The sequence below is a fragment of the Balaenoptera borealis genome, assembly GCF_965194805.1.
Source record: "Balaenoptera borealis genome assembly, chromosome: 18".
Classification (NCBI taxonomy): Eukaryota; Metazoa; Chordata; class Mammalia; order Artiodactyla; family Balaenopteridae; genus Balaenoptera; species Balaenoptera borealis.
Genome location: NC_138877.1, coordinates 19,378,511 through 19,405,886, shown reverse-complemented (window position 1 = coordinate 19,405,886; position 27,376 = coordinate 19,378,511). Strand labels below are relative to the sequence as shown.

At 41.4% G+C, this 27,376-nt stretch overlaps 1 protein-coding gene across 7 annotated transcripts in view; it reads right to left on the bottom strand.

Moving 5' to 3' along the window:
- Positions 1–8,441: 8,441 nt before the first annotated feature.
- CAB39L (calcium binding protein 39 like) overlaps positions 8,442–27,376 on the bottom strand; it is a 96,352-nt gene continuing 77,417 nt past the window's right edge. For all 7 annotated transcript variants that reach the window (XM_082365642.1, XM_082365648.1, XM_082365645.1 and 4 more), the window contains 3 exons: positions 25,923–25,988; positions 19,053–19,196; positions 8,442–10,758 (listed from right to left, as the gene is read on the bottom strand). In XM_082365642.1, the coding sequence (XP_082221768.1) occupies positions 10,579–10,758; positions 19,053–19,196; positions 25,923–25,988 (390 nt within the window). In that variant the 3' untranslated portion in view covers positions 8,442–10,578. The remainder of the gene's footprint in view (positions 10,759–19,052; positions 19,197–25,922; positions 25,989–27,376) is intronic.

Here is a 27,376-nt window from a genome sequence, read left to right as displayed (position 1 = left end):
GTCTTCTGGTGGCGATAAAGACATGGGTTAGAATGTTTCATGAGGGTCACTCATCACCACCTGGTCCCCCTCCCTCTTCTGGGACCACAAGCCAGTAAAGAAGCTGGTCCCTTTCAAATCGTACACCCGTGTCCCTGAGAGGAACCAGGTGAAAGTGCGTGGCTGGATCAGAGTAAAACGCACATCTAAAAGGATCTGCGTTAATGAGGCTGAAGGGCTGGGACTACTGCCTTCGTATACAAAGGACAGTCCTTTTTATTTTATGTTATCTCTTGTCTATTTGATGACAGCCATCCTGACAGGTGTGAGGTATCTCATTGTGGTTTTGATTTGCATTTCCCTGATGATGAGTGATGTGGAGCATCTTTTCATGTACCTGTTGGCCATCTGTATGTCTTCTTGGGAAAAATGTCTATTCCGTTCCTTTGCCTGTTTTTCAATTGGATTGCTTGATTTTTTGCTGTTCAATTGTAGGAGTTCTTTACATGTTTTGGGTGTTAACCCCTTATCAGATATATGATCTACAGGTACCTTCTCCTCTTCTGTTTGTTGCCCTGACTTCTGCTTTCTGGGTGACAGGGGTCCAGGCACTCGGGATCCTCTGCTTCTCACACGTGTGGTTACAGTAGTGGCCGGGGCTGTGTTCCAATAAAACTGCACGTGGCCGTGGATCACTAACCCCTCTTCTAGGAGGTGGCATGCGGAGTGCAGTGGTGGGCGGGCACGATTCCCCTGAAGTCATCAGTCAGATGGTCATGTGGGGTTCACATCTCCCAGCCCCAAAGTGATGGGGCAATTTGTAAAGGGAGGACCTTGCAGCTGAAACACTGAGCAGGTGCTGTTGTTCCTTGTTGGAACGATCTGGAAACCAAGTTGTGTGGAACAGGGAACTCCCCCAAGGCACAAAAGCTCAGTTCAGACTTCCTGGGATGCCGAGACCTGCTGCGAGTCACTCTCACTGAGGAGGGAAAGACCTCAGGCAGGGACGGGAGGAGCTGCTGGATTGCCCTTGCCCTGCTGGCCAAGGATCAGCTCTGCGATGTGTGGCACGTGCCTTTTGCTTTGGGCATGTAAGAGGAGTGGTTCTTTGGGGAGACTGGCTTTTTCCTCTGGTCGAGGGCCTCCTGTGTGCCAAGCACAGCAATCCTCTGTCACGGTTGGAAAGCTAGGCACAGAGACGTCAGGGAATGTTTCCAGGTCACACAGCCGGTAGGGGCAGCGCTGGGGTCTGATGCAGACCAGATGCCCAGCCCTCACTCTCTCCACTTTCCCAGGAGCCATCGTGATCCCACATGTCAGCGTCCCTCAGAGAGGCCCAGGCATCGGCGCTGGGAGCCTTCCCTGCCTAACAAGCCAGGACGCCGTAAGAGGGAGGACAGGATGTCCAGAGACTGCTCTCAGCGAGGGACCCAGCACACACTGGGCTGTTTCTCCTTGGAAACACATGGAGAAAAATACAGTATTTCAGGTTTATTCTAGAAACAACCTTCTCAGGGTTAAAGTGTATTGACTAAAAGACCTTCTCCAAGAGATCCTAAACCTCTGTAGGGCACTTCATTGCACTTAGAGGGAGAGGAGGAATGGAATCAGGCTGGCAGGTGCCCAAGACCAGGGCAGCCCCGGGGCGCTGGGGAGAGAGGCAGGAGGAAGGGCTGTGAGTTGGCTTTAGAGCCGATGGCCGCTAGAGGGCGCCAGAGCACCGGAGGATCCCACCTGTGGCTTCCTGGCCCGACCCCCAAGGTTGGGAGATGGGGTTGGAGATGGGGTTGGCTGAACCCCAAAAAGGTGCCCAGAGAGGCGAAGCTGGTTACCGGGCACTTCTGACTCTCTGGACCAAATTGCCTCATCTTCCTGTTTAGGAAGAGCTGCGCAGCATCCTAGTCTGGGGAATTTGGGTCCTTCATCCCGCCCCTGCCCTCCCACCGTCTCGCTAGGCCCAGTGTGGGTGGGGAGGGGGCCCCGCCCTGCGCGTCCCGGGGGAATCGTGGAGGGGGAGGCCCAGAGTCCCGGCTGGAGTCGCAGCGCCCCTCCTCCTGACGGCGGGGAAGCGAGGGGGGTTGGGAGGGCTGTGCGGGGGGCGGGGGGGTCCCCGGGCTGGACCTGCTGCGCTGGGACTCAGCCTTTCAACCTCCTAACCCCCCCCTCCCCCACCCCGCCTCCCTTTCAGTACGTTCCAGTAATATTTAACACAGATCCGTGCGCGCCACCTCCAGAGTTTATGATTCGGTGGGTCTAGTATTGGAGCCAAATAATTTGTCTCTCTGACAGTTTCCCAGGAGATGCTGCTGCTGCTGCTGGGAAGCGCACGCTGAGAACCGGCGCTTCAGCCGTTCACTTTGCTTAGACCAACTGTGCGTTTTCTCTCCTGGGGGGTACAGTGGAGGACAGCGCTGGTGGTGAGGAAGCGATCTGACATCTACTGAGCACCTGTGACATCTGCCGTGTGCCAGGTACCTCAGCAGCACTTTACACGTATTACCCTACTTAATCCTCTCACCCGGCCCGCCAATCAGTTCGTAATTATTTATTGAGACCCCGTCGTGTATCATGCCATGTGCTGTGCTAGGCTCTGAGGATGTGAAACCAACCCCACAGACATAATCAGGGAAACATTCTTGAGCAGATAATTATAAGGGCAATTAGCCTAATCCATAGAAAGTGGAAGACCAGAGAGTTGAAATAACTTGGCTTGGGTTACGCAGTTAGTGGGTGACAGAGGAGACAAAACAAAGACCGCTTCGTTCCAAAATGTACAGTCCTTCCGCTAAACCAGAGGTTCTCTGATTTTTGGTCTCAGGGCCTCTTTACACTCTCAAAAATTATTAAAGACCCAAAAGATCTGTTTGAGTTAAATCTATCAACATTTACTGTACCGTATTAGAAATTAAAACAAAATGGTTCACACTTTGAGAACCACTGCACTGAACCAGGCTGCAAATAGTGACATCTTTCTTAGGTCTGAACCCTGAATTGTTTTTTGTTTTTTTGTTTTTGGCTGCGGTGGGTCTTCGTTGCTGCGCGCGGGCTTTCTCTAGTTGCGGTGAGCAGGGGCTACTCTTCGTTGCGGTGCGTGGGCTTCTCGTTGCTCTAAGATGCGCACAGATCCTCTCAGCTGACACAGCTGGGCATGTTATCCCCTGGCCCCCAGGACTGCACTCAACCCTGACCAGCTACTGTGCAGACGGGGAGTTCCTGCCACCGTTCAGGGCAGCTCATTGCTGACAGAGGTTGGAGGTGGAGGGGGAAGGGAACATCACCCCTTTTCCTGGTCCCCGTTTGGTCTCTGCCAACATGCCATGGCTCCTGTCCTGGGCAGAAACCCCTAGGCTCTCATGGCCTCAGTAAGGGTACTGAAGTGGGTTTGGTACTGAGTAGGATAAAGCTGTTCTTATCCTTTGAACAACCAGGCCAATAAGGACTCTTTTTTTTTTCCTTTTTTTTTTTTTTTTAATTTTGGGGAGGTTTAAGAAATGCCTGGGTGTCTATGCTCCAAAAAAAATAGGTGTTCCTCTGCACCAGCAAAGTTCACAGTGATAGGAAAGTTCCTTGTGGGTGGGAAATGCATTGAAGGAAGAAGAAAGGAGGAATAGGATGGAAGGAAGAAGCGAGGGGAGGAGGGGAAAGTCCCCAGTTACAAGGTTTTAAATAGTTGCTTTGCCTGTCCTATGAGTTTCCCAGCATCACTAATGGGGAAGAGTATTCAAGGAAGGGACAGGAAAGAGCAGGCAAAGAGGAGGGGACTCTTCTAACAGCCCCAGACTTTATATTCTGTGGCCAGAGGCCCATTTGCCTCTGTAACCGAAAGGTGCAGGGAAGGTGGCAGGGAGGGGTGAGGGTTGCTGGGTCTAGTGATGAAGATCAGAGACGACAAGGAGAATGGCAGCACTGAGTCCTGTTTGGATCCTCACATACCATTTCCTATATACGAGTCCCAGTAACACGCACAGCATGCAGGAGGCGGCTGCGTACCAAGGGACGCTTTTAAAAGTAAACCTTAATTAGTCCCTGGGACTCACTGAAACTAATTTTTAGAAGCACATCACCTACTCTGATTCTAATCTTGCCAGACACCTTTATATCTGGTTTTGTCTTGTTTTTTTTTTTTAAAGGTATCCCAAACTAGCCTGCCTAAATTAAAACATGCTTATTCACTCCACATTGCTTCCCATCAAGGGCCAGGGAGCTACATTTTAAGGCTTTCACCTCAAAGAAAGAGTACTGGCCTGGGCAGAAGCAGAAACCTGGGTCTTGGACCTGCTCAGTTCCTGATGATAAACCAAAGTGATTTCTAGACAGAAGGGGGAGGGGGGAGGACTGGGAAGAGGCTGAGGCAGTTCCGTGGTAGTTTGTCCTGAAACCCTAGTGGAGAAGCCAGTAGGAGGCACCTGCTGAGAGAAGCGCCCGGAAACTGCTGGCTGCATCTGTAGGAGTTAACAGTAAAGAGGTAGGAGTGTGCTTCTGAATCCGAGTGGAAGTGTCTCAAGAGGGCCCCCACTGGTGGTCCCTGAGCTGCCTCCCTTCCACGAGTGGGAAGAGTGAAGCCCATGCAGAACTGAGATGAAGCAGGGATGGGGTTCAGCTGGGCAAGAGCTGTGCTGTGGCAGGGAGCCCCACAAGTCAGAAGAAAAGAACTAATCATTTGTTGCAAGAAAACTTGCTGAGTACTGGGGGCAAAAGTGAGAGGGGCCACAAAAGGAAGGTGGAAGTTCTTTGATGGAGAGCAGAGAAGCCTAGGCACAGTGGCCCTGAGTCCACACTCGCCCTGATCTTTTAAAAGTGATGTGTCCCGGCTATTGTAACTAGTGCTGCAATGAACATTGGGGTGCATGTATTGTGGAACTAAGCCCAGTCAGTGTTAAGTCCTAAGTATCTCACAGGTTCTAAAGCTCCTGCCTCTGAGCCCTGGGTTTGAATCCTGCCCCGCCACGGGATCAGTGGACAATCGGGCCGGTGACCCTCTCTGAGCCTCGGTTTCCACACTTGTAAAGTCAGGATAATAAGAGCACATGCCTCACAGGTGGTTCTAAGGTTTGAGTTTAGTATTTGTGAAGCACCCAGAACAGGGCCTTCTCAGAGCAGGCACCAGCTCGGCCATAGCTGTTCTTAGAGGATCCTCACTGTCTTGCATCCCCCCACTCAGCGCTCCCCACGCCAGACCACTCTCCTCCTGACCGACCTTGCTCTGACAGGCAGGATGCATGTCACTTCCTGCTGAAAGGCCAGCTGCCTCCACGATGGCCCAAGACCCTTTGGGTGGCATTGAAGGCTCTCCTCCCAGCTCCCTCTACGTGTCCACACGCCCAACACTCAGGGCACACACCTGTCAGTCTCTGGCCACACGTGCTTCATGCCCATGGCCCCTTCCGCCCAGATTCCACACTGGAGTGGAATTCCCTCTCCCACTGGCTGCGAGCCCCGCAGGGTAGCTGAGGGAGCTCAACATGGGAGCGAACCCCGGGCCGGCACATCACAGACTTTGCCTCATTGATTCCCTGTGAGGCAGCTCCTCTCTTTGCCTCATTTTACAGGTAGGAAACTGAAGGTCAGTGATTCTCACGATCAAACACTTGTAGTGGAGCTGGCATTAAGTCCAGGCGTGGCTGTCCCCAGTGTCTGCCTGGGTCCATCGACACCGCACAAACCTCTCATGTCGCTTAAGAGGAAAAAACAGCCAGAGGTCTTCAAGGGGGGAAAGACATTAAGAGGATGTGGAAACACCTCCTCCAGTGCAACACGTAAGTGGTGGGTTTGGGATGTGTCCGTTTAGCTGGAACACGTTCCCAGTCTCCTCTCCTGCATGGTGATGAATTAGGGCTGAGGTCAAGAGAAAGCTGGCAGCGTTGCAAGTGGAAATGAGGTGGCAGCCACACTTGCCCCGGGAAGGTCGGGGCCATCGCAGCGCAGGACGTTGCCGCAGGCCTGCTGGCTCACCCTGCCACTGGGGCCCCAGCCCCCCTGCCCCTCCTCCGTCAGCTGCTCCAAATCTGGGCTCAGCTGGGGGAGCTGTACAGTGAGTTGTGTGGTCTTACAGTCAGCCATGGCGTTGGAGGTGGAGGCTGGGAGGCCGGGAAGGCGGTGTGGGCTCCAGATCATATCCATGGATTCCAGCTGTCCTCATGGGCGCCCACTTCAACCTATCTTCCCTTCCCTGCTGACTCAGGCCCAGTGCCAGACGCAGGGGACAGGCTTACGAAGGCTACTTACCCAGCCCCCACAGCACATAGGTCTGACCCCTACAGTAACTCTGTGGATCAACCCCTGACGGGCACAGAGAGTGAGTTCAGTGAATGTTGGTTGAATAAATAAAGATTTTGGTTGCTTTGTCTAGGCTTTAAATTTCAGAACTAAAATGAAAGAAACTCATTTTTTCAACCTTCGCTAATGGATAAATTATTAATGTATATTACAACAACATGTTCTTCCAAAAGGCCCCTGCGATCACAGCTTTCACGTAACATAGATGGCTCACAGGGCAGTGATTAAATTACAATCGATATTGAATTAACTGATGGTAAAGGGACTGGGAATTTTTGTATGGTTCTGTGACTTTCAGGGTATTGGTAATTGTATACCTTCCTTCTGGGAGGGAGTGATGAGGGACTCGGTGATCTCAACAGGATCGTTTGTACATGCATCAGAACGTCTGCCTCGTGGTAGCCCCGTGGTGCTGGGCCGCTGAGGAATCTGAAATGGAGGCACGGCTGGCTGGGCAGCAACCAATCTATCAGGAAATCTAAGCTGATATTATGTCCAACTGCAAAAGTAAGTCAGGAAAACAGAAGCAGATGCAGAAGAGTGGTTTGGAATTAACACCTGTGTAGAGCCAAGAGATTGCTCAAATGATACAGAAATTCAAGATAGAATCCCTTGTCCCATGCATAGGTCTAATTTGATCTTCCAACACCAGACAACCACATGGAGCAAAGTTACCCCCTGAAATGAAACTAGCTTTTGAAATCTTTCTATTGAGTTATCCTTTAGGTGGAATCCAATATTTCCTCCTTTCCTTGGGGGCCATGATGAATGAAGTGTCTGCCCCTGGGGTGGAGTCGAAGAGCAGGCCTGGCGGGAGGCGGCCCAGACATGCAGCCTAGTTTCCGAAGACATGGACTCTGGGGTCAGACTGGCCCTCAATCCTGGCTCTGCTGCCAGCTGTTTGACCTGGAGAAGTTACTCACCCTTTCTGTGATCCAGTGCTCTCCTCCATAAAGTGAAGAGTGATACGACAGGGTCTCTGAAGAGGCTTAGTGCTGGCCAGGCTGATCATTTTGTCATACTTTGCTTTAATTACGGTAGTCACATAACAGCACTTTCTGTATGTCAAAAACAAAATCACATCCTTGTTCACAGCCATCTTCTGTCTTTTCAATCTTCTTAGAAAGACTAAGTCTAGCTTTTCCAGGTCTCTTTTTGTTTCCAGCCTTTATCTAACTATGAGCCCTCATTAAAATAGCCAAAACCTTCCTGAAAAAACACACATGAAAAGATATACATGCTATACGTACAACATTCTTTTGGATAAAACAGAAAAAAAAAGTAAAAGATATAAATCTAAATTTCCTCTAGTATAGTAGAGTAGAAAGATCTGTAAACCTATTTTGAAACAACTATCTTTTCATATTAAAAAAAAAAATCCTAGTGATTTTTGAATTTCATTTTCCTTCCCTTTATTACAATCACTTTCAAGTCCTGTGTAGTTTCCAGACGGCACTATGGCTCAGAGCAGCTGCGTCTCACACAGACCAACCAGTGTGGCTGGCGACAGAGGCTTTGGAAAGCTTGCTGCCCCTCCTCAGCATATACTGCTCCCCAGAGCCCTCCAGGACGAGAACCCACAGAGGCTGGCAGTCAGAACACTTGCCCAAGGGCTGAGTGCCTCTCGGCCTTTTCTCCCAGGGTAATAATCCTAACATTTGGGCAGATGCCTGGCTTTAGCCAGAGCGTCATCCAAGAACATTATGATTTCAATCCATCCTGGCTTCATTCTAGGACCTTCACCCCCGGGAGCCTCCCAGGCAGCAGTGGGGGAGGGCACGACATAATTCCCCACCCCCAGGACCTCCCCTCGTTCACAGCCTTGAGGATGAAAAAACGAGTAAGAGCAGGAGCTTGGCCTCCGGCCACCGTGCTTTGTACCCCAAGTCTAGTCCACACTGTCTGGGAGAAACTGCTCAGAGCCTCAGTTTCTTCAAATATAAAATGGGAGTGACTCTGGCTGTGGTGAAGCATCAATAACGTGAAGTGTTTCTATACTGCCTGACAGGCGGCCCTTGGTCAATGGCAGTGAGCCTCACTGGGAGGATGGGACAGCCAAGGACAGGGGAAGTGGGCGTGGGGCCTCTGGGCAGCCTGGGGTGCCCTCCGCCTGGGGCTTTCCCTGTTTGGAGCAGTGACAAGAACACAGAGGCGGGACATGCAGAGGAATGAAACCGACCAAGGAATATGTGGCACCTTTTCATTTAGTCAGTCTTTATTTAAATGTGTGTTTTTGAAATAGCTTATTAATTATGACCTTTTCAAAACTCAATTCTCACAATATTTACAGTGACTTTTATGCAAACATATTTTAACTGTGAGCTTCTTGCTCCCTCTTTCACGTTAATAATCTACAAATTTGTATCACAGCAAAATCTCAGCTACTTCATTTATTGCCTTTTAGACTAGTTTTGTTTGTGAGGTACTAAACTAGGATAAGGGATTGCTAGGAATGAGCTAATTCAAGCTCGGAGGAAATAAAATATGTTTTATTTATCAAAAAAGAATTATAACAAGGCCTTGCTTTCCAACTGAAAACATGTGTCCCACGATGTGTGGAACAGTATTTAAGCAATGAAATACATTTCCAATGGTCATTATTGCGCCGCCTTCTTTTTTAAAAAAAATATTTACACTCATCTCTCTTAAACAAATAAACAAAATCAGAAAAGTCAAATTTGAAGAGACTATGGACTGTCAGGGAATGTTATAAAAATAATCTGACCTCAGTGACTGAAGAATGAAGGTCATCAGACGGCCCGGCACTGGCCAGAGCTGCCGCAAGAAGGTCCCGCAAGCCCTGCAGCATCTGCCTCAGGATCTGGCGCTGGGCACGGAAAGACACGGCCAAGAAGGATGAAACCGCACCAGGTGATTCTTCAGATGCTACATCTACAAGGGCACTGATCCTGGAGAGGGATCTTTCCCTCTCTGGGTGGAGAAATATCTGGTTGAAGAACACAGTACCCAATGTTGTAAAAAGTGAAGATTCCTATGGAAGGCAATAACTCATGATTTGGAAACAGAATTATGAAAAAAATACAGATTAACAATTGTACCTTTAATGTCTTGTAAATATAGCTTAAAATTCCGTTTTATACACTTGATGTCTGAAAACAAACCATGGCCTTTTAAAAAACACACAAATTAATTCCTTAACCATCCTAGTATGCAAGAGAGTATTTGAGACCAACATTTTTATAAGTTTTCTACCTTTTCACTGAGGAATTTGATGTAAAATTAGAACGACAGCTTATTAGAAAATAAAGTGAAAAAAATTTTTAGTCCTTTGAGGATTTTTTTCATGCATTTAATCATTTGCGCTTCCAACGGCAACGTTCCCTTATTTATAAAGGCCTGTGCAACCCTCTGGACCCATGGTTTTGCACACGCTAGGAATCTAAATGCAATGATTCCTACTCTAAAACACACTTTCACCACGAAACTTTTTTCCCATAATGAGAAGCATGAATGAAATATTCCAAACATTCACTAGCCCGACAGAAGTCTGTGGGAAACAGCAGTGACTGTCGCTAGAGCTGTGGTTCTTACCCATCTGTTCCAAGTTCTCAAGTGAGCAGGTCCTACCCCGTGGGTCCTCTACACCCGTGACCCTTGTTAGTCCATTCTGTTTGGACTTAGTTGGTCCCATGCTAACCTGGTCAGAGTGGGGGAGTGTGTGTGTGTGCGTGTACCATGAGTTGGTCATGCTGAGGAGATCCATTGGGGTGGAACGTGGGGCAGTAAGCAGAAAGGTGGGCATCAATTCCCTAGGAAGTTAGGAATGAATGATTACAGTTAAAAGATATGGGCAGGGAACAGAATACGTAATGACTGAAAACATGGATCTTATTTTCTTGGTGCCTTGAGAAATTTGTTTGTCCAAGTACAGATGGGCAAAATAGTTTCGTGCGTCTTGCCCCCATGCCCAGTTCTCTGAGAATTTAATCCTCTTCGAGGACTCAGTGATGCCCATTCTTTGGGCTCCTACTACTTGGTGGCTCGTGGTGACTGAGGGCTCAGGTCTGCAAGCCCACAACCTTGTTGCCCTTCATCAAGAAAGGGTTAAAATTGCTTTTATCAATGTCTAAAACAATGGCTCTGATTTCACATAAATAATCACAGACTCGATTAAGATGAATATATTATTCTAAATTAATTTTTTTCTTTCAGACATTTATATTCCATCTACCCTGAACAATGAATTGAGAAAAAAATAGCCATCTCCAAAGCCTTCCCAAGAATGACTACTTTTTTAAATGACACGTTTTGTACAAACTGAACAAATGAGACAGTGACGGTGGCAGGAAACTGGGTGAGACTTCAAGGCGCCGTTTTCTTCAAGTCTCGAATCTGTTTAATCAAGTAGTTCTTCTCATCGGTGAACTGCTCATCGTCCGTCCTTTCTTTTTGGAAGCTGCTCAGAAACTCGATGAGTTTGGGTTGGTTTTTTAGTAGAATCTCCACAATAGGCTGTGTTTTGTGAGGACTGGCCACAAACACCTGAAACATGAGAAGCAAACACCTAGGACGAGGAATGCACATCAGGGAAAACACGGATCCCACCTGTGTCTCATTTGTTACATGTGTTAGTAAAATACAGAAAGCCCCAGATTACACTTCCTTATTGAGGAAAATGAGTAATTCCCCATTCATATCCATTTTCTACAGAGAATATACAAATATATTCAATATATTTAAATTATATATTTAATCATGTATTTAAAATTACCATTATAACTAAATATGTGATTATAAAATTAAATAAATATATATAATTCTATATAATGAAATAGATAATATATAAATATATAACCATATATATAAAATATAAAATATTCAATATATATAATATATTGAATATACTTAATATATTCATCTGGCTCAAAATTCAAAAAGGACAAATGTGAAAAGTCCCCCTCTCACCTCCTCTCCCTGGAGGTCACCAATGTTATTATTTTCTTATGTATGTGGAGCTTTAAAATTTATAACTGCCTAGGTCCCACCTCCCAGAGACTCCAGTTCAGTAGATCTAGAGGGGAGGTCTGGCTCTCTGTATTTTTATAAAGTTCCACAAAGATTCTTACGTGCACTCCTAGTTGAAACCATGATCCTGGGCTAATAACTCAGCTGTACTATAAAAGACAGTAACAACTATAATAACAGGACACAATAACTCAAAACTATAATGCTGGGACTTCCCTGGCGGTCCAGTGGTTAAGACTCTGTGCTTTCACTGCAGGGGGTGCGGGTTCCATCCCTGGTTGGGGAACTAAGATCCCATATGCTGCGAGGTGCAGCCAAAAAAAAAAAACACCAAAAAACCAAGCATATTAAAAAAAAGAAAAACTATAATGCTGACTGGTACAGTATTTTGCAAAGGACACACTTCCTAGTTAGATGCTATATATATAATGACATGACCAGAACACCCATAAAACTGTTGACTGCTATATAGCTCTCTGGTTTCATGTTCTGGGCTCCTCACTCCTCAGAAGGGCTGAGTGCTTCACCACCAGCCCCTCTGCACACCGCCTCCTCATCCTGAACCTCCAATAGTGCACAACTCTACTCCGAACACACTATGGCCAGTGATCGGCTATGGGGACAGTGGGAGCTACAAGGTTGAACCCTCAAGGTTCCTCCAATCCAGCAAGCATGAGGAAGGAAAAACGACACCAGGATGTTAAGGACCTATGAGAGGGAAATGAAAAGCTGTGGAGGTTCAAAGGAGGTGGAGATAACATTAGATTTCTGAGTTTGGAACAGGAAGGGCTCATGGTGTAGGTGAAATGAGAGTCCATGAATCAGATTTTCTCTCTCTCTTTTTTTTTATATCAGTTTGGTAGTTTGTGCATTTCTAGGGATTTGTCCATTTCATCTAGGTTATCTAATTTATTGATGTACAATTATTTGTAGTATTTTCTTATAATCTTTTTTATTTCTATAAGGAGGTTGAATCAGTAACCAAAAACCTCTCAACAAAAGCCCAGGACTAGATGATTTCACTGGTAAATTCTACAAACTTTTAAAGAAAAATTAACACCAATCCATTTCAGATTCATCCAAAAAATAAAAGACAAGGGAATACTTCCTAACTCATTCTATGAGGTCAGCATTACCCTGATACCAAAGCCAGACAAAGCTATCACAAGAAAACTACAGACCACTGTCCTTTATGAATAAAGATGCAAAAATCCTCAACAAAATACAAGCAAAGTCCTGAATAATATTAAAAGGATTACATGCCATGACTAAATGGGATTTATTCCAGAAATACAAGCATGGCTCAACATAATAAAATCAATTGATGTAATACACCACATGTACTAGACTGAACTGCATCCTCTAAAAAGATGAATGTTCAAGTCCTAACCGTTGGTACCTGTGAACATAACCTTATTTGGAAATAGGATGTAATCAAATTAAGATCAGTTCATACTGAGTTAGCTTGGGCCTGAATCAAATTACCAATATCTTTAGAGGAAGAGGGAATTTTGGACACAGAAACACACAGAGATACGCAGAGGAAAATGCCATGTGAAGACGGACACAGAGATTGGAGTTATGCATCTATAAGGCAAGGAATGCCAAGGATTGCTGGCAACCACCAGAAGCTAGGAGAGAGGCATAGATTTTCCCTGAAAGCTCCAAGAGGAACCAACCCTGTTGACACCTTGATCTTGGACTTCTAGTTGCCAGAACTCTGAGACAGTGACTTTCTGTAGTTTTAGGACACTTAGTCTTTGGTACTTTGTTATAGAAGCTCTAGGAAACTAAGATGACACATTAGTACATTGAAAGAAAACCATATGATCATTTCAACTGATGCAGAAAAAGTATTTGACAAAATCCAACACCTTTTCATAATAATAATAATGATAAACACTCAACATGGGACAACTAGATATCCACATGCAAAAAAATAAAGTTATACCCTTACGTTGCACCATAAACAAAAATTAACTCAAAATTGATAAAATAAAACTAAATATAAGAGCTAATAAAACTTTTAGAGGAAAATATAGGGGTACATCCTCATGACCTTGTATTTGGCAATGGTTTCTTAGCTACAACATCAAAAGCATGAGCAACAACAAAAAAAATGGATAAACTGAACTTCTTCAAAATTTAAAAATTGTGTGTATCACAGGACACTATCAAGAGCATGAAAAGACAATATACAGAATGTAAGAAAATATTTGCAAATCATATATATGATCAGCATCTAGTGTCCAGAATATATAAAGAACTCATACAACACAACAACAAAAAGACAAACAACCTTTTTTAAAAAGGGGCAAAGGGGGACTTCCTTGGTGGTCCAGTGGGTAAGTCTCCGCGCTCCCAATGCAGGGGGCCCGGGTTCGATCCCTGGTCGGGGAACTAGATCCCGCATGCATGCTGCAACTAAGAGTTTGCATGCCACAACTAAGAAGTTCACAGGCCGCAACTAAAGATCCTGCATGCCTCAACGAATATCCCATGTGCTGCAACTAAGACCTGGCACAACCAAAACAAATAAATAAATAAATATTAAAAAATAAAATAAAAAGGGGCAAAGGACTTGCCATTTCTCCAAAGAAGATATACAAATGGCCAATAAGCATGTGAAAAAGTCCTCAACATCATTAGATCATTAGGGAAACACAAATTAAAACCACAATGAGACCAGGCCAGCTACAATTAAAAAAAAAAAAAACAACTAACAATAACAAGTGAGGAATGGAGAAATTGGAACCCTGTACACTGCTGGTGGGAATGTAAAATGGAGCAGCCTCTATGGAAAACAGTTTGGTAGTACCTCAGTAAGTTACACACTGAATTACCATAAGACTGAGCAATTCTGTTCCTAGGTATATGCCAAAAGAATTGAAAACATTTGTTCAAACCAAAACTTGTACATGAATATTCATAGCAGCACTATTCACAGTAGCCAAAAGTCCATCAGCTGATGAATGGATAAGCAAATTGTGATATATCCTTACAATGGAATATTATTCAGCCATAAAAATGAATGAAGTACTACTGATCATGCTACAACATGGATGAACTTTAAAAACATTATGCTAAAAAAAAAAAATTATGCTAATAGAAGAAACCGGACACAAAAGGCCACACATTATATCATTTCATTTATATCAAATATCCAGAACAGGTGAATCCATAAAGACTGAAAGCAGATTAGTGATTGCCAGGGGCTGTGGGTAAGAGAAAAAGAGGAGTAGTTGCTGAATGGGTATAGGGTTTCCTTTTGGGGTGATGAAAATGTTCTGAAACTAGAGAGTAGTAATAGTTGCATAACACTGTAAATACTAAATGCCACTGAACTGTACACTTTAAAATGGTCAAAATGGTGAATTTTATGTTATATGAACTTTACTACCATAAATTAAAATTGTTACTTATTAAAAAAAAGTACCCCAGGCTCGTTTACATTGTTACACAAAATGCCTGATGTTTATAGAACACCTAGTATGTTAGGAAATCACATACTGGAGCCAAACGTGTGGCTCCTCTGGCTACCATTAGTTTACAAGTGAGCTGCTGGGAAGTTTTAGCTAGGAACTGTCTGGCATTTGTGGTAACTACAGCAATAACTCATAACAGTCTTTATTCCCAAAAAATTTTTTTAGAAGATTAAATATATAGAACAAACTAAGCTTCTCTGTTTGAATCCAAAATAAATGTAAAACGTAGTGGAATTTGCAGACAAGGCATCACTGGATCAACTCTACTGAATCCGTACACTGTACAACAGACCTAAAAAAATGTTCAATTTGTTTTCAAGTTTAAAATTTTTCCTTATTTTTATTTTTTATGGCTTCTGAACTCTGCTGCCTCTAAAGGTAGTTGCTGATTAGAGGTGACTGATGCTCTAATGCACAATTCCTTTGGGGCACCCGGGACACTGAAATCAAGGCTTGAGATGAACCATTCATGAGGACAACCATTTTTGTTCTGTATACTTTTTCAGGTGAATTGTCAAGCTGGCCTTTGGATTTTGGAATAAGCTAGGGTGGAGCTTCTTGTTTTCATGGAAATGGCTATTGTGGCCAACTGCTAGGATCTGAGCGACAGAGCAGTACACTCAGGCCCATTTTCGGCAATGGCCATGCTTGAGTTCCAGCAGCTCTGAGAGGTGAGCCGAAAGGCACTGGCCATCCCCACCCTCTAGGTTCGAAAGACGGTGGCAACATGGTCCTTTGCTATTAAGGAGGTTAATAGGGAAAGGAAAGAAAGATCAGCTCATAGCTGATCCCTAAATTCACGTTGGCCATATCTCTGGAAGAGGCAGGATCACAGAGACAAAGGTCTCCTGAACCTAGTATCTTAGAACTAGACTTTTGATTTTAATTTAACTTTTTAAATTTAACATTTTGCAAGTGAGGAAACAGATCCAGATGGATTTGCCCAAAGTCACTGGTGGCAACCGAGCCACAACAAAGACCCAGGTCTCTTGACTTCCATGACTTCCATCTAGTCCTTTCCCATCATACCATCCTGTTCGTCAATAGCAGAGAAAACATGAAATGGCATCTCATTCAAGTCCTTGAACTATTCAAGCAAGCTAATAAAAACTGGCCACTAATAATCTGGCAAAGACACTTTTAGTCATGTGTTCCACATTTTCTGTACTTTATGGAAGGTACCTGGGGAAAAAGACTATTAATAAAGAACTGTGAAAAAACTCTAGGACTCAGCTGTTACTTTTTCTAGATAACAAAATATTTTTGGCAAGTAAACAATTCAGTTTGCCCTTCAGTGCAACGAACATAGTTAGGGTCCAGAGTAAGTCCAGTTTATACACATACAAGTAAACAAGTGGTCAACTATTTTTAAATGCACCTATTCTGTCCAATAATGAGATGACCCAAATTCTGATCTCAGAGGATGGAAGTAGGTTATTTCTATTTTGCCACCCACTGAATACTTCCATAATACTTCATTTTGGAACCAAGTTATATGAAGCATGTTCTCATCTAGGATGATATATTAAAATTCTGTGGGAGCTGGAATGACAAGACACACAGCCTTCTATAATTTCCTCAGTCAAAAGGGAAGGGTCTTAAGAGGTCCTATCATTTTATACTCTGCAGGCATTTTCCTGTCCTACAAGAGCCTATTTTTGTCTCATCCAATTTGTGTTTATTCTTTATGAAATAATTCTAACACAGAGAAGAGCACAGCAATAACATATCAGATTTCAAGTTCCCACCATCAGCTCTATCATTTTTGCCATACTTGCCTTCAGAATTTTAATAAAATAAAACATTACAGATATAATTAAAGGCATTAGACATTTCTTCATGATATCATTCTCTTTCCTACCCCTCCCCTGAGGTGACTGCTATCCTGAATTTTGTATTTAACATTCCCATGCAGGTTTTTAGACTATAACTGCATATGTCTGAATCCATACATAGCGTTGTTTTGCATGTTTTTAAACTTTAAATAAATAACATCCTTTTAACATTTGCTTATCCCACTCTGTTTCTGATACTTATCTACACTGACCCATATAACTCTATTAATTTTAACCCATTACTATATGCTATTGTATGAATACATCACAACTTATTTTCCTACCGTCTCCTGTAGATACCCATTTTTTTTTTCCATTTTACAACATGCGAAACAATGTTGCAATAAACATTTTGGTACAGGATTCCTTATGCATGTGAGCAAGATTCTCCCTAGGAAACTGCCAGAAAATGAGATTTCAGGACTGAAGAGTATGGACACTTTCAGTACTTTACTTTGCTAAATTGCTCTCCCAAGTGCTTGTACCAATTTACAGTGTATGACCTACTGCCTTCCAACCTTACCAAAATTTGATGTTGTCAGACTTAAACATTTTTGTCAATATGAAAAATGTAAAGTGATATCTCGTTGATATTTTAATGGCCATTTCCACAATTACTACTAAGATGAGCATCTTCACCTATTTGTTGGCCAATCAGGTTTCCTCATCTGTAAATTACCAACTTGTATGCTTTGCCTATTTTTCTATTGAATTGTTTGTCTTTTTCTAAATGATTTGTCAGTTACATGTGTCACATTCTGTCCTGTTTTTCACTTTGCTTATGATGTCTTTTCAAAAAGAAGTGTTAAATTTTAGTGTAGTCAAACATTTTCTATTACGTTTTGTGATTTTAAATTCTTTTTAAAAATTCTTCCTTCCCCAACATCATAAAAAGTCTCCTATTTTCTCTTTTAAAAGTTAAAAAATTTTGCTTGTCAAGTGTAGATCTTTACCAGAATTTATTTCTGAATATAGTGGAGAGTAGGGTTTTCTATATGAATAATCTATTACCCTAGAACCATTTATTAACAGTAACCCCTTCTTCACTGATTTACAATCCCTCCACTAAGAAATATCAAATTTCATATTTGCACAGGCTTATTTCTGGGCTTTTTACTCTGTTTTATTGCTCCATTTATCTATCTCTATGCCAATACAATACTGTCTCCATTTACTATAAATCCATAATAAGTCTTAATATATGGTAGGGTGGATTTCCCTACCTTGTTTTCCTTGAAAATTGCCATAGATAATCCCAGGCCATCGTTCTACCTTACAAATTTTAGAGTTAGCTTGTCAAGTTCCAGGGAAAGTTCTGCTGGGATTTTGACGTAATTAAATGGAATTTATAAATTAATTTGGGATTTGAACTGCTCTAGTGGCCTTTTGGACAATAAAGATGTGGTGGCTGAAAGATGGACTAAAGTTTTTTTTTACCTCTCAAAGCAACAATTACATACCTTATAAACTGTCATATCTCCCATTTATAGACTTATAAATTCAATCACTGAATATACACTATAAAGCCCAAAAAAAAAAAAAGCCTGGAACTCTCTGAATCCTTAATTCTACTCTAGATACCTATCCTAAGAAAATAATACTAAATATGGAAAAAATTAGCTGAATACATAAAATGCTCATTTTAGCTACAAATTGAAAATAACCTAAATATAAACGAAACAGGAATATTTAAGTAAACTAAAGTAAGTATACCCAGTGAAAAACTATGATGCCAATGAAACTACTGGCTCTTTTTAAACACTATATATAACAACAATGAATTAATGTTCACTTACGGTATAGCATTGAGTGATAAAATTAGTGTATCAATTGTGTGTACAATGTAAATACAGCTGCAGAAAAAAACCTTCAAATATGTGCACAGGAAAATAAAATTTACTAAAGTCTTTACAATAGTTAAGTCAGGGGTATGGGATTATAGATTAGATTTCTTCCACCTACCCTACTTTTAAACAAATCTATTGTTTAAAGTTTCTAGGAGATGATTTTATTACTCTTACATCAAAGAAAAGATATTAGAAAAAGCAGGTATTACATGGACTACCTTTCTTTCAAAACGCATTAAAATATTTCTAAGCAAGTAGCAAAGTGAGTAGTACTCAGTGTTTCTTTAGGTTTCACTTAAAGTTCAAAGAAACACTTCAGGCAGAAGCAAAGCATTCAAATTCTGACACAGGTTTTCGGCTTCAACTCAATCACTGATTATTTTAGTAACTTTTGGGAAACAGTATCTCCCTATTTTCTCAGTGAAAAAAAATGAAAATATGTCAAGATACGGATTAGTTAGCAAATCTTTTAGAAACAAATGGGCATTCATTAAAATAACTCTAAAATTTCATCTAAGTCATGCAAAACAGAAAGACTGCCTGTTTAATTTTCTCTCAAGTATAAAGGAGGATACAAAGTAGGGAGTTTGCCATTTGCAACTGGAAAACAAATGCCCACATTATTTCTGCAGCTTGCACTTTACCTTAAAGACGTGAAAGGCTTCAAACTGGATGTTGGGACTTGTATCCCGGAGGAGGTTCATCATCAGTTTGAGGTTCTCTGGCTTGCTGATGTACTTTGTCATGATGGCAAAGTTGTGCCGGTCCAGGATCAGTTCACCTAGCAGCTACAAAAAACACAGAATCAAAGTAGAATCTGTCCGAGAGTCATCTTATTCAAAATATATCCCACTTCTTCACACCAGAAAACAAAATATAAATGTGAGTTATGAATGTTGATATGAAAAAAATTCAGAGTCCTTAAGTGCATCTTAAAGCATAGGTATGGAAGCTGTAGTTAGTATTAAGTTATTTTTAAACTTTTCATACAGTTTTGCTAAAGTCAATGCTTAATGCATTTCTGAATCTTTTTTTTTTTAAGCCAGTCATTGCTACTGCTTAAAAAAGCTCTCTCTGCTGCTCTCATCAAGAGCTAGCCAGAAATGAATTTATTATTTTCATCCCTTACTTTAATGTGCTTCCCAGTAATGTATTGCTCCTTAGGCATTGAGGTAGGACAAGAATAAAAAAATTGACTTTACAATTATACTTTCATTATCTGAATAAATATACTCTAGTAGCTTACTGGAAAAACAGGTTATATTAAGTGACTCTTACCTTCTCCCTAAATTTTATTACAAAACCTGATATAGGGCCAGAAAAAAAACTTTGACCCTGAATTCATATGAAATTTAATATGTGCAGCAAGTTTTTATAAAAAAGTAAAGCAAAACATTTTCTGGTGACAAATTATTAATTCCTAAAATGCAGCATTACTCCATGTTATGAACTGAATGTTTATGTCCCTCTAAATCTATATGTTGAAATCCTAATCCCCAATGCAATGGTATTAGGAAGTGGGGCCTTTGGAAGGTGAATAGGACATGAGGGTGGAGCCATCATGAATGGGTTTGGTGCTCTTATAAAAGAGATCCCGGAAAGCTCCCTTGTTGCCGGCACCTTGACCTCAGACTTGCCAGCATCCAGAACTGTGAGAAATAAATGTTTGTTGTTTAAGCCACCCAGTCTACGGTATTTTTGTTATAGCAGCCCAAACAGACTAATACACTTCAAAACAAAATAAAAATACCAAGAGTGAGAATAGTTGAAGACCCCCTAGCAGCATATGGCTGAACTTTTATTCTCACTGTAGTGGTAGCAATTCCTAAAGCTTCAGCGACCAGGTGGCTGAAATGTACCCTTAACATAATTTTATATATGATATACTTAATGATGACCAGGGTTGGATGTTAGATGGTCACCAGTTAGTCTCATACATATGCAATGGCAACTGTGTAAATTTTTAGTCTTCATCTTTCTTAATCTCTCCTCAGCATCTAAAGCTAACTGGATACTCTCCTGGAAACTTTCTTTGTTCTTGGTTTCAAGGCCACTGCTTTCTTCTCTTTTCTTACCGCTTGAAGCGAGTTCCTATGCTGCCTGTTACTGATTCCCCTTCCCTTTAGGCACTATACATGCAGGGATTTTCCAAGCTCTATTTTATCTCTTTATCTCCCAACAATCTCATCTATGCCCATGGCTTCAACTATGACATCCAGGAAGATGTCTCCCAAGTCTATTATACATCTGTTTTAATTTCCTTCCTAAACTCTATACCCACCATTTTTAACTCCCCACCCGCCCCCCCAGCCCTGGTTGAACACTTAGCTGGCCTATCACACTCAACATCTCTACAACCAATTCCCTTTCCTCTCCTTGTTAATGACATCATGATCTGCTAGTCCCCTGGGGAAGAGGTGAAATCTTTCTCAGCTCTTTTCCTTCCTTTACTCCTCATACCAAATCTACATCTAAGATCTGCCAATTTTCTGTTTTTAAATGTCTTGAACATCCTTCGTTCCATTTTTACTCATTCAGACCCTCCTACCTTCCATCTGGACTACTGCAACAGCACACACAATGGTCTCTTTTTCAGTCTTCACCCAATCCAACCCATTCTGCACATTATGTCAAATGAATCTTCCTGATGATCAGCCTTATTCATGTTACTAATGCCACTTATAACATGAATGAATAAACAAACAAATATCTAGATTCCTTTGAATTGGGGATAAAAATTGAAGTCCTTAGTCTGGCATTCAAAACCCACTGTGACTGGAGTCATTGCTACTGCATCCTTTCCTCTGCCCCCTCACTTATTCTTTCTCATTATTCTGCTTCTGTGGCTTCACTACCCTTGCTCCAAATTTTTCCCAGCTTTACTGAGGTATAATTGACAAAACTGTATATATTTAAATTGTACGTCATGAAGATTTGATATGTGTATACATTGTGAAATATTTACCACATGCAATTTAATTAACACATCTATCACTTCACATAGTTACCCTTTTCCTTTTTGTGGTGAGAATGCTTAAGATCTACCCTCAGCAACTTTCAAGTATACAATACAGTATTATTAACTATAGTCACCATGCTGTATGTTAGATCTTCAGAATTATTCATCTTATAACTGAAAGCTTGTACCCTTTGACCAGCATCTCCCATCCCCCTGCCCCCCACCCATAACCATCATTCTACCTCCTGTTTCTATAGTTCAACTCTTCTCCTCAGCTGAATTTCCTCTCTTGCCTCTGTGCTCTTTGTTTTTTCCTAGTTGTACTCACTTTGCCTTGCAGTGCAGAGTTACTCATGAGCTTATTTAGAATATAAGCTCCATAAGGGCATGTGTCAATTCCTACTAGTGTTTGTATCCCTTATAACCTAACTGTGTGAGGTGTGTGGATATTGTTGGGGAAATAAAGTCCAAGCAACACAATCCTCTCTACAAAGTGTAGAAAAGAAAGAAAGTAGTTTTATTATCGAATAAGCATATTCAGAGCACAACACTGTAGGTAATCTACAAAAAAGGCATTACGAAGACATAAAATTCTACCTTATTTATACAACCAAGCAGCTACAATCCAGCACATACATATACTCTCAAGATGAAAGATAACTGGTCCCCTATAAGAGGACCAGACAGCGCCATTTGCTGTGCACCCTTTCATAGTTCACCCTGAATTCACCTGGCCATTGAAGTAGCCATTTGTTTTACATCATTGCTTTTATCCAACTAATGTAGAGAATAATAAAACTTCTCTTATCTCTCTGACAAGCAAATGGTTACAGCTTGGAGAGAAGCATCAAGGTTAAATTTTTCTGTGATAGAGAGGAAGGAGAGCTATCTTCCTAGATGTTTACACTCCAGGGGGATGGCTCCCGGATTCTCAAAAAAAAAACCACCAAAAAACATTCTGGGTTGTAAAGCTGACAAGAAGCTTCTAAGGATATATATGTATATATATACATATATATATATATGTATATATATATATATATATATATCTTTATATAATTTTAATATAACCCTGGTGGTCCAGTGGTTAAGACTCCATGCTTCCACTGCAGAGGGCATGGGTTCAATCCCTGGTTGGGGAACTAAGATCCCGCCCGCATGCTGTGTGGCGTGGCCAAAAATACATATATAGCATACACACATACACATATCAAAAGGTCTTCTAACAACAGAGCAATTTCATTTAAAAAATTTAAAATTTGTATACATACACACATTCAGTAAATATTTGTTGAAATGACATTTATGAGTTAAATTCAGATTAAGTCACTTCAATTCTTATTACATGGGGATGCCTATATATAAATTCTATCCAATCTATCCTCTGCTTATATAATTTCACTACTTTTTGGAAACAATCAACTATGTTAAATCATTTGGCCAAAAACACTGAATCTTTTAGCCATTAAATATTAATCTATTAATTAATACTGACAGTGAAAAATGCTGCATTTCATAGTAATACAAAGCATTATACAGCAATACTATACTAAGTAAAAGGAAAAAAATTCATATTTTTTACTTCTTTAACTTTCATGTTATAGGCTTCATAGTATACAGTGAAACCACGCACAATAATGAGTTTTTTAAAAACTTTGTGTTTTAATGATATTGACCAGAGCTCTCCCCAAATCCAGAATTCCACCAAGCTTCTTTTGAATTATAATCTTTCTAGTGATTAAATACCAGGCCTCCGAAGAAGATAAGAAATAAATTCCTAAGCTATGTCACATAGTGAAAGGAATTTCTCTGTTAATTATTTTTTATTGACACCAGGAACCTAAGCACCCCAAGATAGTTCAGAAAAATTTAGAATTTGATTAACAAAAGGCAGTAGGTAGCAACTACTTTGGAATCAGAAAATAGCCTAGTAAATACACTGTTACAATAATCTAACTTCTCTTGTTTTCTAAAATTATGAAACATCTATGTGCAAAATATTACAGAATCCAGAGATGTAAACATAGTAAAATCAAAATAGAACATACTGCTACCACAGATCTAATTACCCAAAGGAAAACCCAACAGCACACAGTGGAGCTCTCCAGAACAATGTTCTGATGAAGAAAAGAGCAAACAATACTTAAGGAGCTCTTTCCTTGAATAGACTGATACAAGGCCATCTTAGCAATATATCTGCCTATAATCCAACATTCAAAAAAGGCCAACTCTTCAGTAATGAGTTTAGCAATTTTTACATTCTTGATATGCTTTATCTACCTTTTACTTGTGCTTTTCACTGTCTAACCAGTGCTTGGTTTTACCACATTGTAAATCAAATATTTGTGAGACAGTCAACTGTAAAGTATTTTAAGTGGGAATAGCAGCTCATATAGTATGTGTGGGTGCATTAATAAAGAACAAGAAACAGGCCTTATGAGTGGGCTGGGGCATCTGTAAATAAGTAGAAAACAAACAATCAGCTTGAAAAGGGAGAGTTTAAAGGAGACTTTCTATACCACATGCCGTACAAAGTCAGATGCTCTTTGCCATGTCACTGGAATAGCGCTGAGGTCTCCAGCTGGAGAACTATGTGAAAAGAGGAAGAGAGGCTGGATGGTGGAGAGCCAGGTGGCAGCGGACAGAGGTGAGAAATGAGTCTTTCTTGCTCCCCTTTGCTACCCGCTAAATTTGTATTACATGTTGTACTAATCATACATCTACTGGGTTAATAGGCTTCGATTTTTAAATGCAAATGCATCCTGATAGGAAAAAGTCTAACTCATACCCTAGTCCCAATTATTTATTTCGAATAGATCGGTGCCTTCAGTCCAGAGACTGAACTCTGGGGACAGTGATGAGGAATATTTATTAATGAAATTTATTTCAATTTTCTTTAGCAAATATATCCAGGTCTTACCATGTGGTAGGTTCTGCTCTAACCATTTTACAAATATTAACAAGGGAACAGGACAAGGTGGGGTTGAAGGCATCCTGAGAAGAGAATGAGGGCAATGGGCACATGGGTAGGAGGGGATGACAGGACAGCAGGAAAGAAAAGCAGGAAGAAGGCCAAGAAGGGAAATGTCTGGGTAAAAAACTGTAAGCTTTATAACTTTGCCTAAGGCCCTAGAGACAGTCGATCACAGAAAAATTTCTGTCACAAGTTCTTATCACTGGAAAATGGTACAAGGATAAATTCTAAAGTCCATGACCCTCAGCTTTCTTGATCCCAATTTGGTTCAGTCACCTTGGTTCATATCAACCCCTCTACTTTGGCCCAGTACCTGACAGATTCCACTGAAAATAGGAAGGACTTGGAAAATTTATGAGCAATTAGCTATATATTGGCCCTTCAGAGCATCGTCGCCTCTGTTTACTGTTCCAATTTCCACTCCCCGCCAGGATGACTATCTCTGTAACACAGACAAGCTTTCCTGGTTTGACTGTCCTTGTGTCTATTCTTTAAGTACACGGCTGTCCCAACAGGATGTATCCTTATCTTCAACTGCTTTTAAGAAGCTTTCTGGACATGGGAGAGCACAGCACTGGTGTCCCTGCCTTTGCCTGGAGCTCCATCTCATTAATTCAGGCTCCAGCACAGACAGCAGCACACCCATGATATTTTTTTTCTATGTGGATTACTCTGTATGGGTTTCCACACAAGGAGAAACTCAATCAAGAGTGCTGAATGACTGGCTGAAAATAGTACACTGATCTCTCCATCAACAGGTAAAGCTGGAGCAGCAAGGGCACAAGTACAGGGGAGAGTGGTCAAGGCTGACACATGATCATGGGGAAAGTGAATTCACAAATATGTGGTACAAAATAGACTTAATTTATTGCTTTAGCTTAAAACTATCCAATATTTAGAAACAAATGCATGGTTCTATAATGTCATCATTCCAACATTTAAAAAATACTATATTTTTATAATTAATATATAAAATAATATGAATATATAATAATATAAAATAATATTTAGTAAGCTCAAGCATCATACAAATTGCTTGACCAAAAACAGCCAATTACTATCTGCCAAAAACATTCTTTTGAATATCTGAGTAGGATCTGAAGGGCAGAGATGCAGCTCTAGCCAATGTCCTACTCCCTCAGGAGCTGTCCCACCTCCTCTTGACCAAATGGCTGCTTCCAGGTACCTTTTCACTGAGCGGGGGGAAGGCCACTCACAGATGGATGTGGCCCGATTCTGCTGGGTCCCTGTCTGATGAGGGAGAGAGGCATTTCAACAGGCATTTCATAGGAGATAGAATCTCAAATCAGAAATGCCGTTTGGTTACATACAAATAAAAACATACCCCTCATCCTGTATTTATTCTGTACTTATTACTTATATTGTTACTTCCAAAAAGTATTTGAAGCAGGGCACTTACCTCGTTTTGCTACAAAGTACAGTCATAACGTTGAATGTACTTCTCAAGTTACAAAAAAAGAGAATAATTTTTCTGTATTTACTTGTCCACTATTAAACCTGTCATTTACTAACAAGAATATCAACTTCTGGAGACTCTAACTTAAAGAAATTTGATATTACCTTTAAAGATTGTCTCTTAGTCACATAATTCTCAGACTGGAGCAATTTCTCATAGTCTTCAAAAATCTAATGAAAAGAAGAGAAATATCAGAGTGTAAACCCAGCGGTGATTTCTCTGCATTAAGTTTGCTTGCTCTCTCACTTCAGAAGTAAATCCCCAACCCTTTAGCCTAGCCCAGCCCAGCTGCTGTGCTTTGTATCCCTGGGCTGATCACCACTGTCCATAGGGAGGTTTCCCCATTTCACCATCCTCATTTACACGTAGGGATACTGGAGGACAAGGAGTTAAGTGATACCAGAGAGATACTTCCCTTTGTTTTATTTTAGTTCTGTAAATTAGAAATTGAGTAGATAAATGAAGTAATTGAGTCCTCCCAATAAATCACTTTGAATAAAACATCTGTTAACTCATCTAATGAGCTACAGGATAACTCATTTCATGCCATTTTAAAGAAATCTGTTTATGTAGTCTTGCTGGTAGCTATTAGCCTATGAATAATTTGAGAAAAGATTAAATACACTTAGCAACTCATAAAGAATCAAACTGTCAAATTCATAGCATGAACGGGTAGAGGAATAGGGCTACTTCTGCCACATAATGGCCATGTTAATCCCAAGTGGCCTCTCTGGGGCACTTCCACTCTCCCCAGAAGCTAGGGGATGCTGGTGATTGGGGCCCGTTTCCTAATGTGATTGGTCGTCAATCACTGCCCAGGCCCTTCGGTTGAACACAGAGTGCCAGCGGCTGGCGAAGCTCAGTGTCAACCTCCCATCACACATACACAAACTCAGAGACCACTTAGGTGGGAGGAGCAAGCCTGGCAGAGAACTGAAGGCAAGAGAGCTCAGGGGCTGAGGAGGGTAGAAAAGGGTCCTGGTCCTCAGAGGAGCAAGTGCCAGGTGTGTGTGCGTGTGCATGATGAGGGCAAGCTGTGCACACTGAGGATAATTCCTGATAGAGAATTAAGAAAGTGAAAAGTAAAAACAAAATCATGCAGCTCACATTAAAGTCACAGGAATTATACTCTTTTACATAAAGGACTTGTTTATTCTAATTGTCATGGAACACAAGGAGGATTTTTCACTAAATCTGTCACACGAATGTCGTGGTAAATTTTAACTGTAACTATAAAATGCAAATACACGCATGTAAGGTATTGTTGACTCCCCAAGCTACCAGTTTCATTACTTTAGGTCATATATCATGTTCTCCAGCTTCAGGTTTACTGCTAAAGAAATATGAAACTCAAGAAGTATGAAATGTTTAGGGAGTATGAGTTCTCGAAGCTAATGTTCAGGTCAGTGTAGCAGGCTCAGCACCTGTGAAACTACTAAATTACACATGAAGTGACTCTAGATTCAGAGACAAATTTAGGTAAATAAGGGTCAAAGAGAATGAGTTTATGGTCTCTCAGATTATTGCTTATTATCCTTGAATGCAAACTGCACAACAC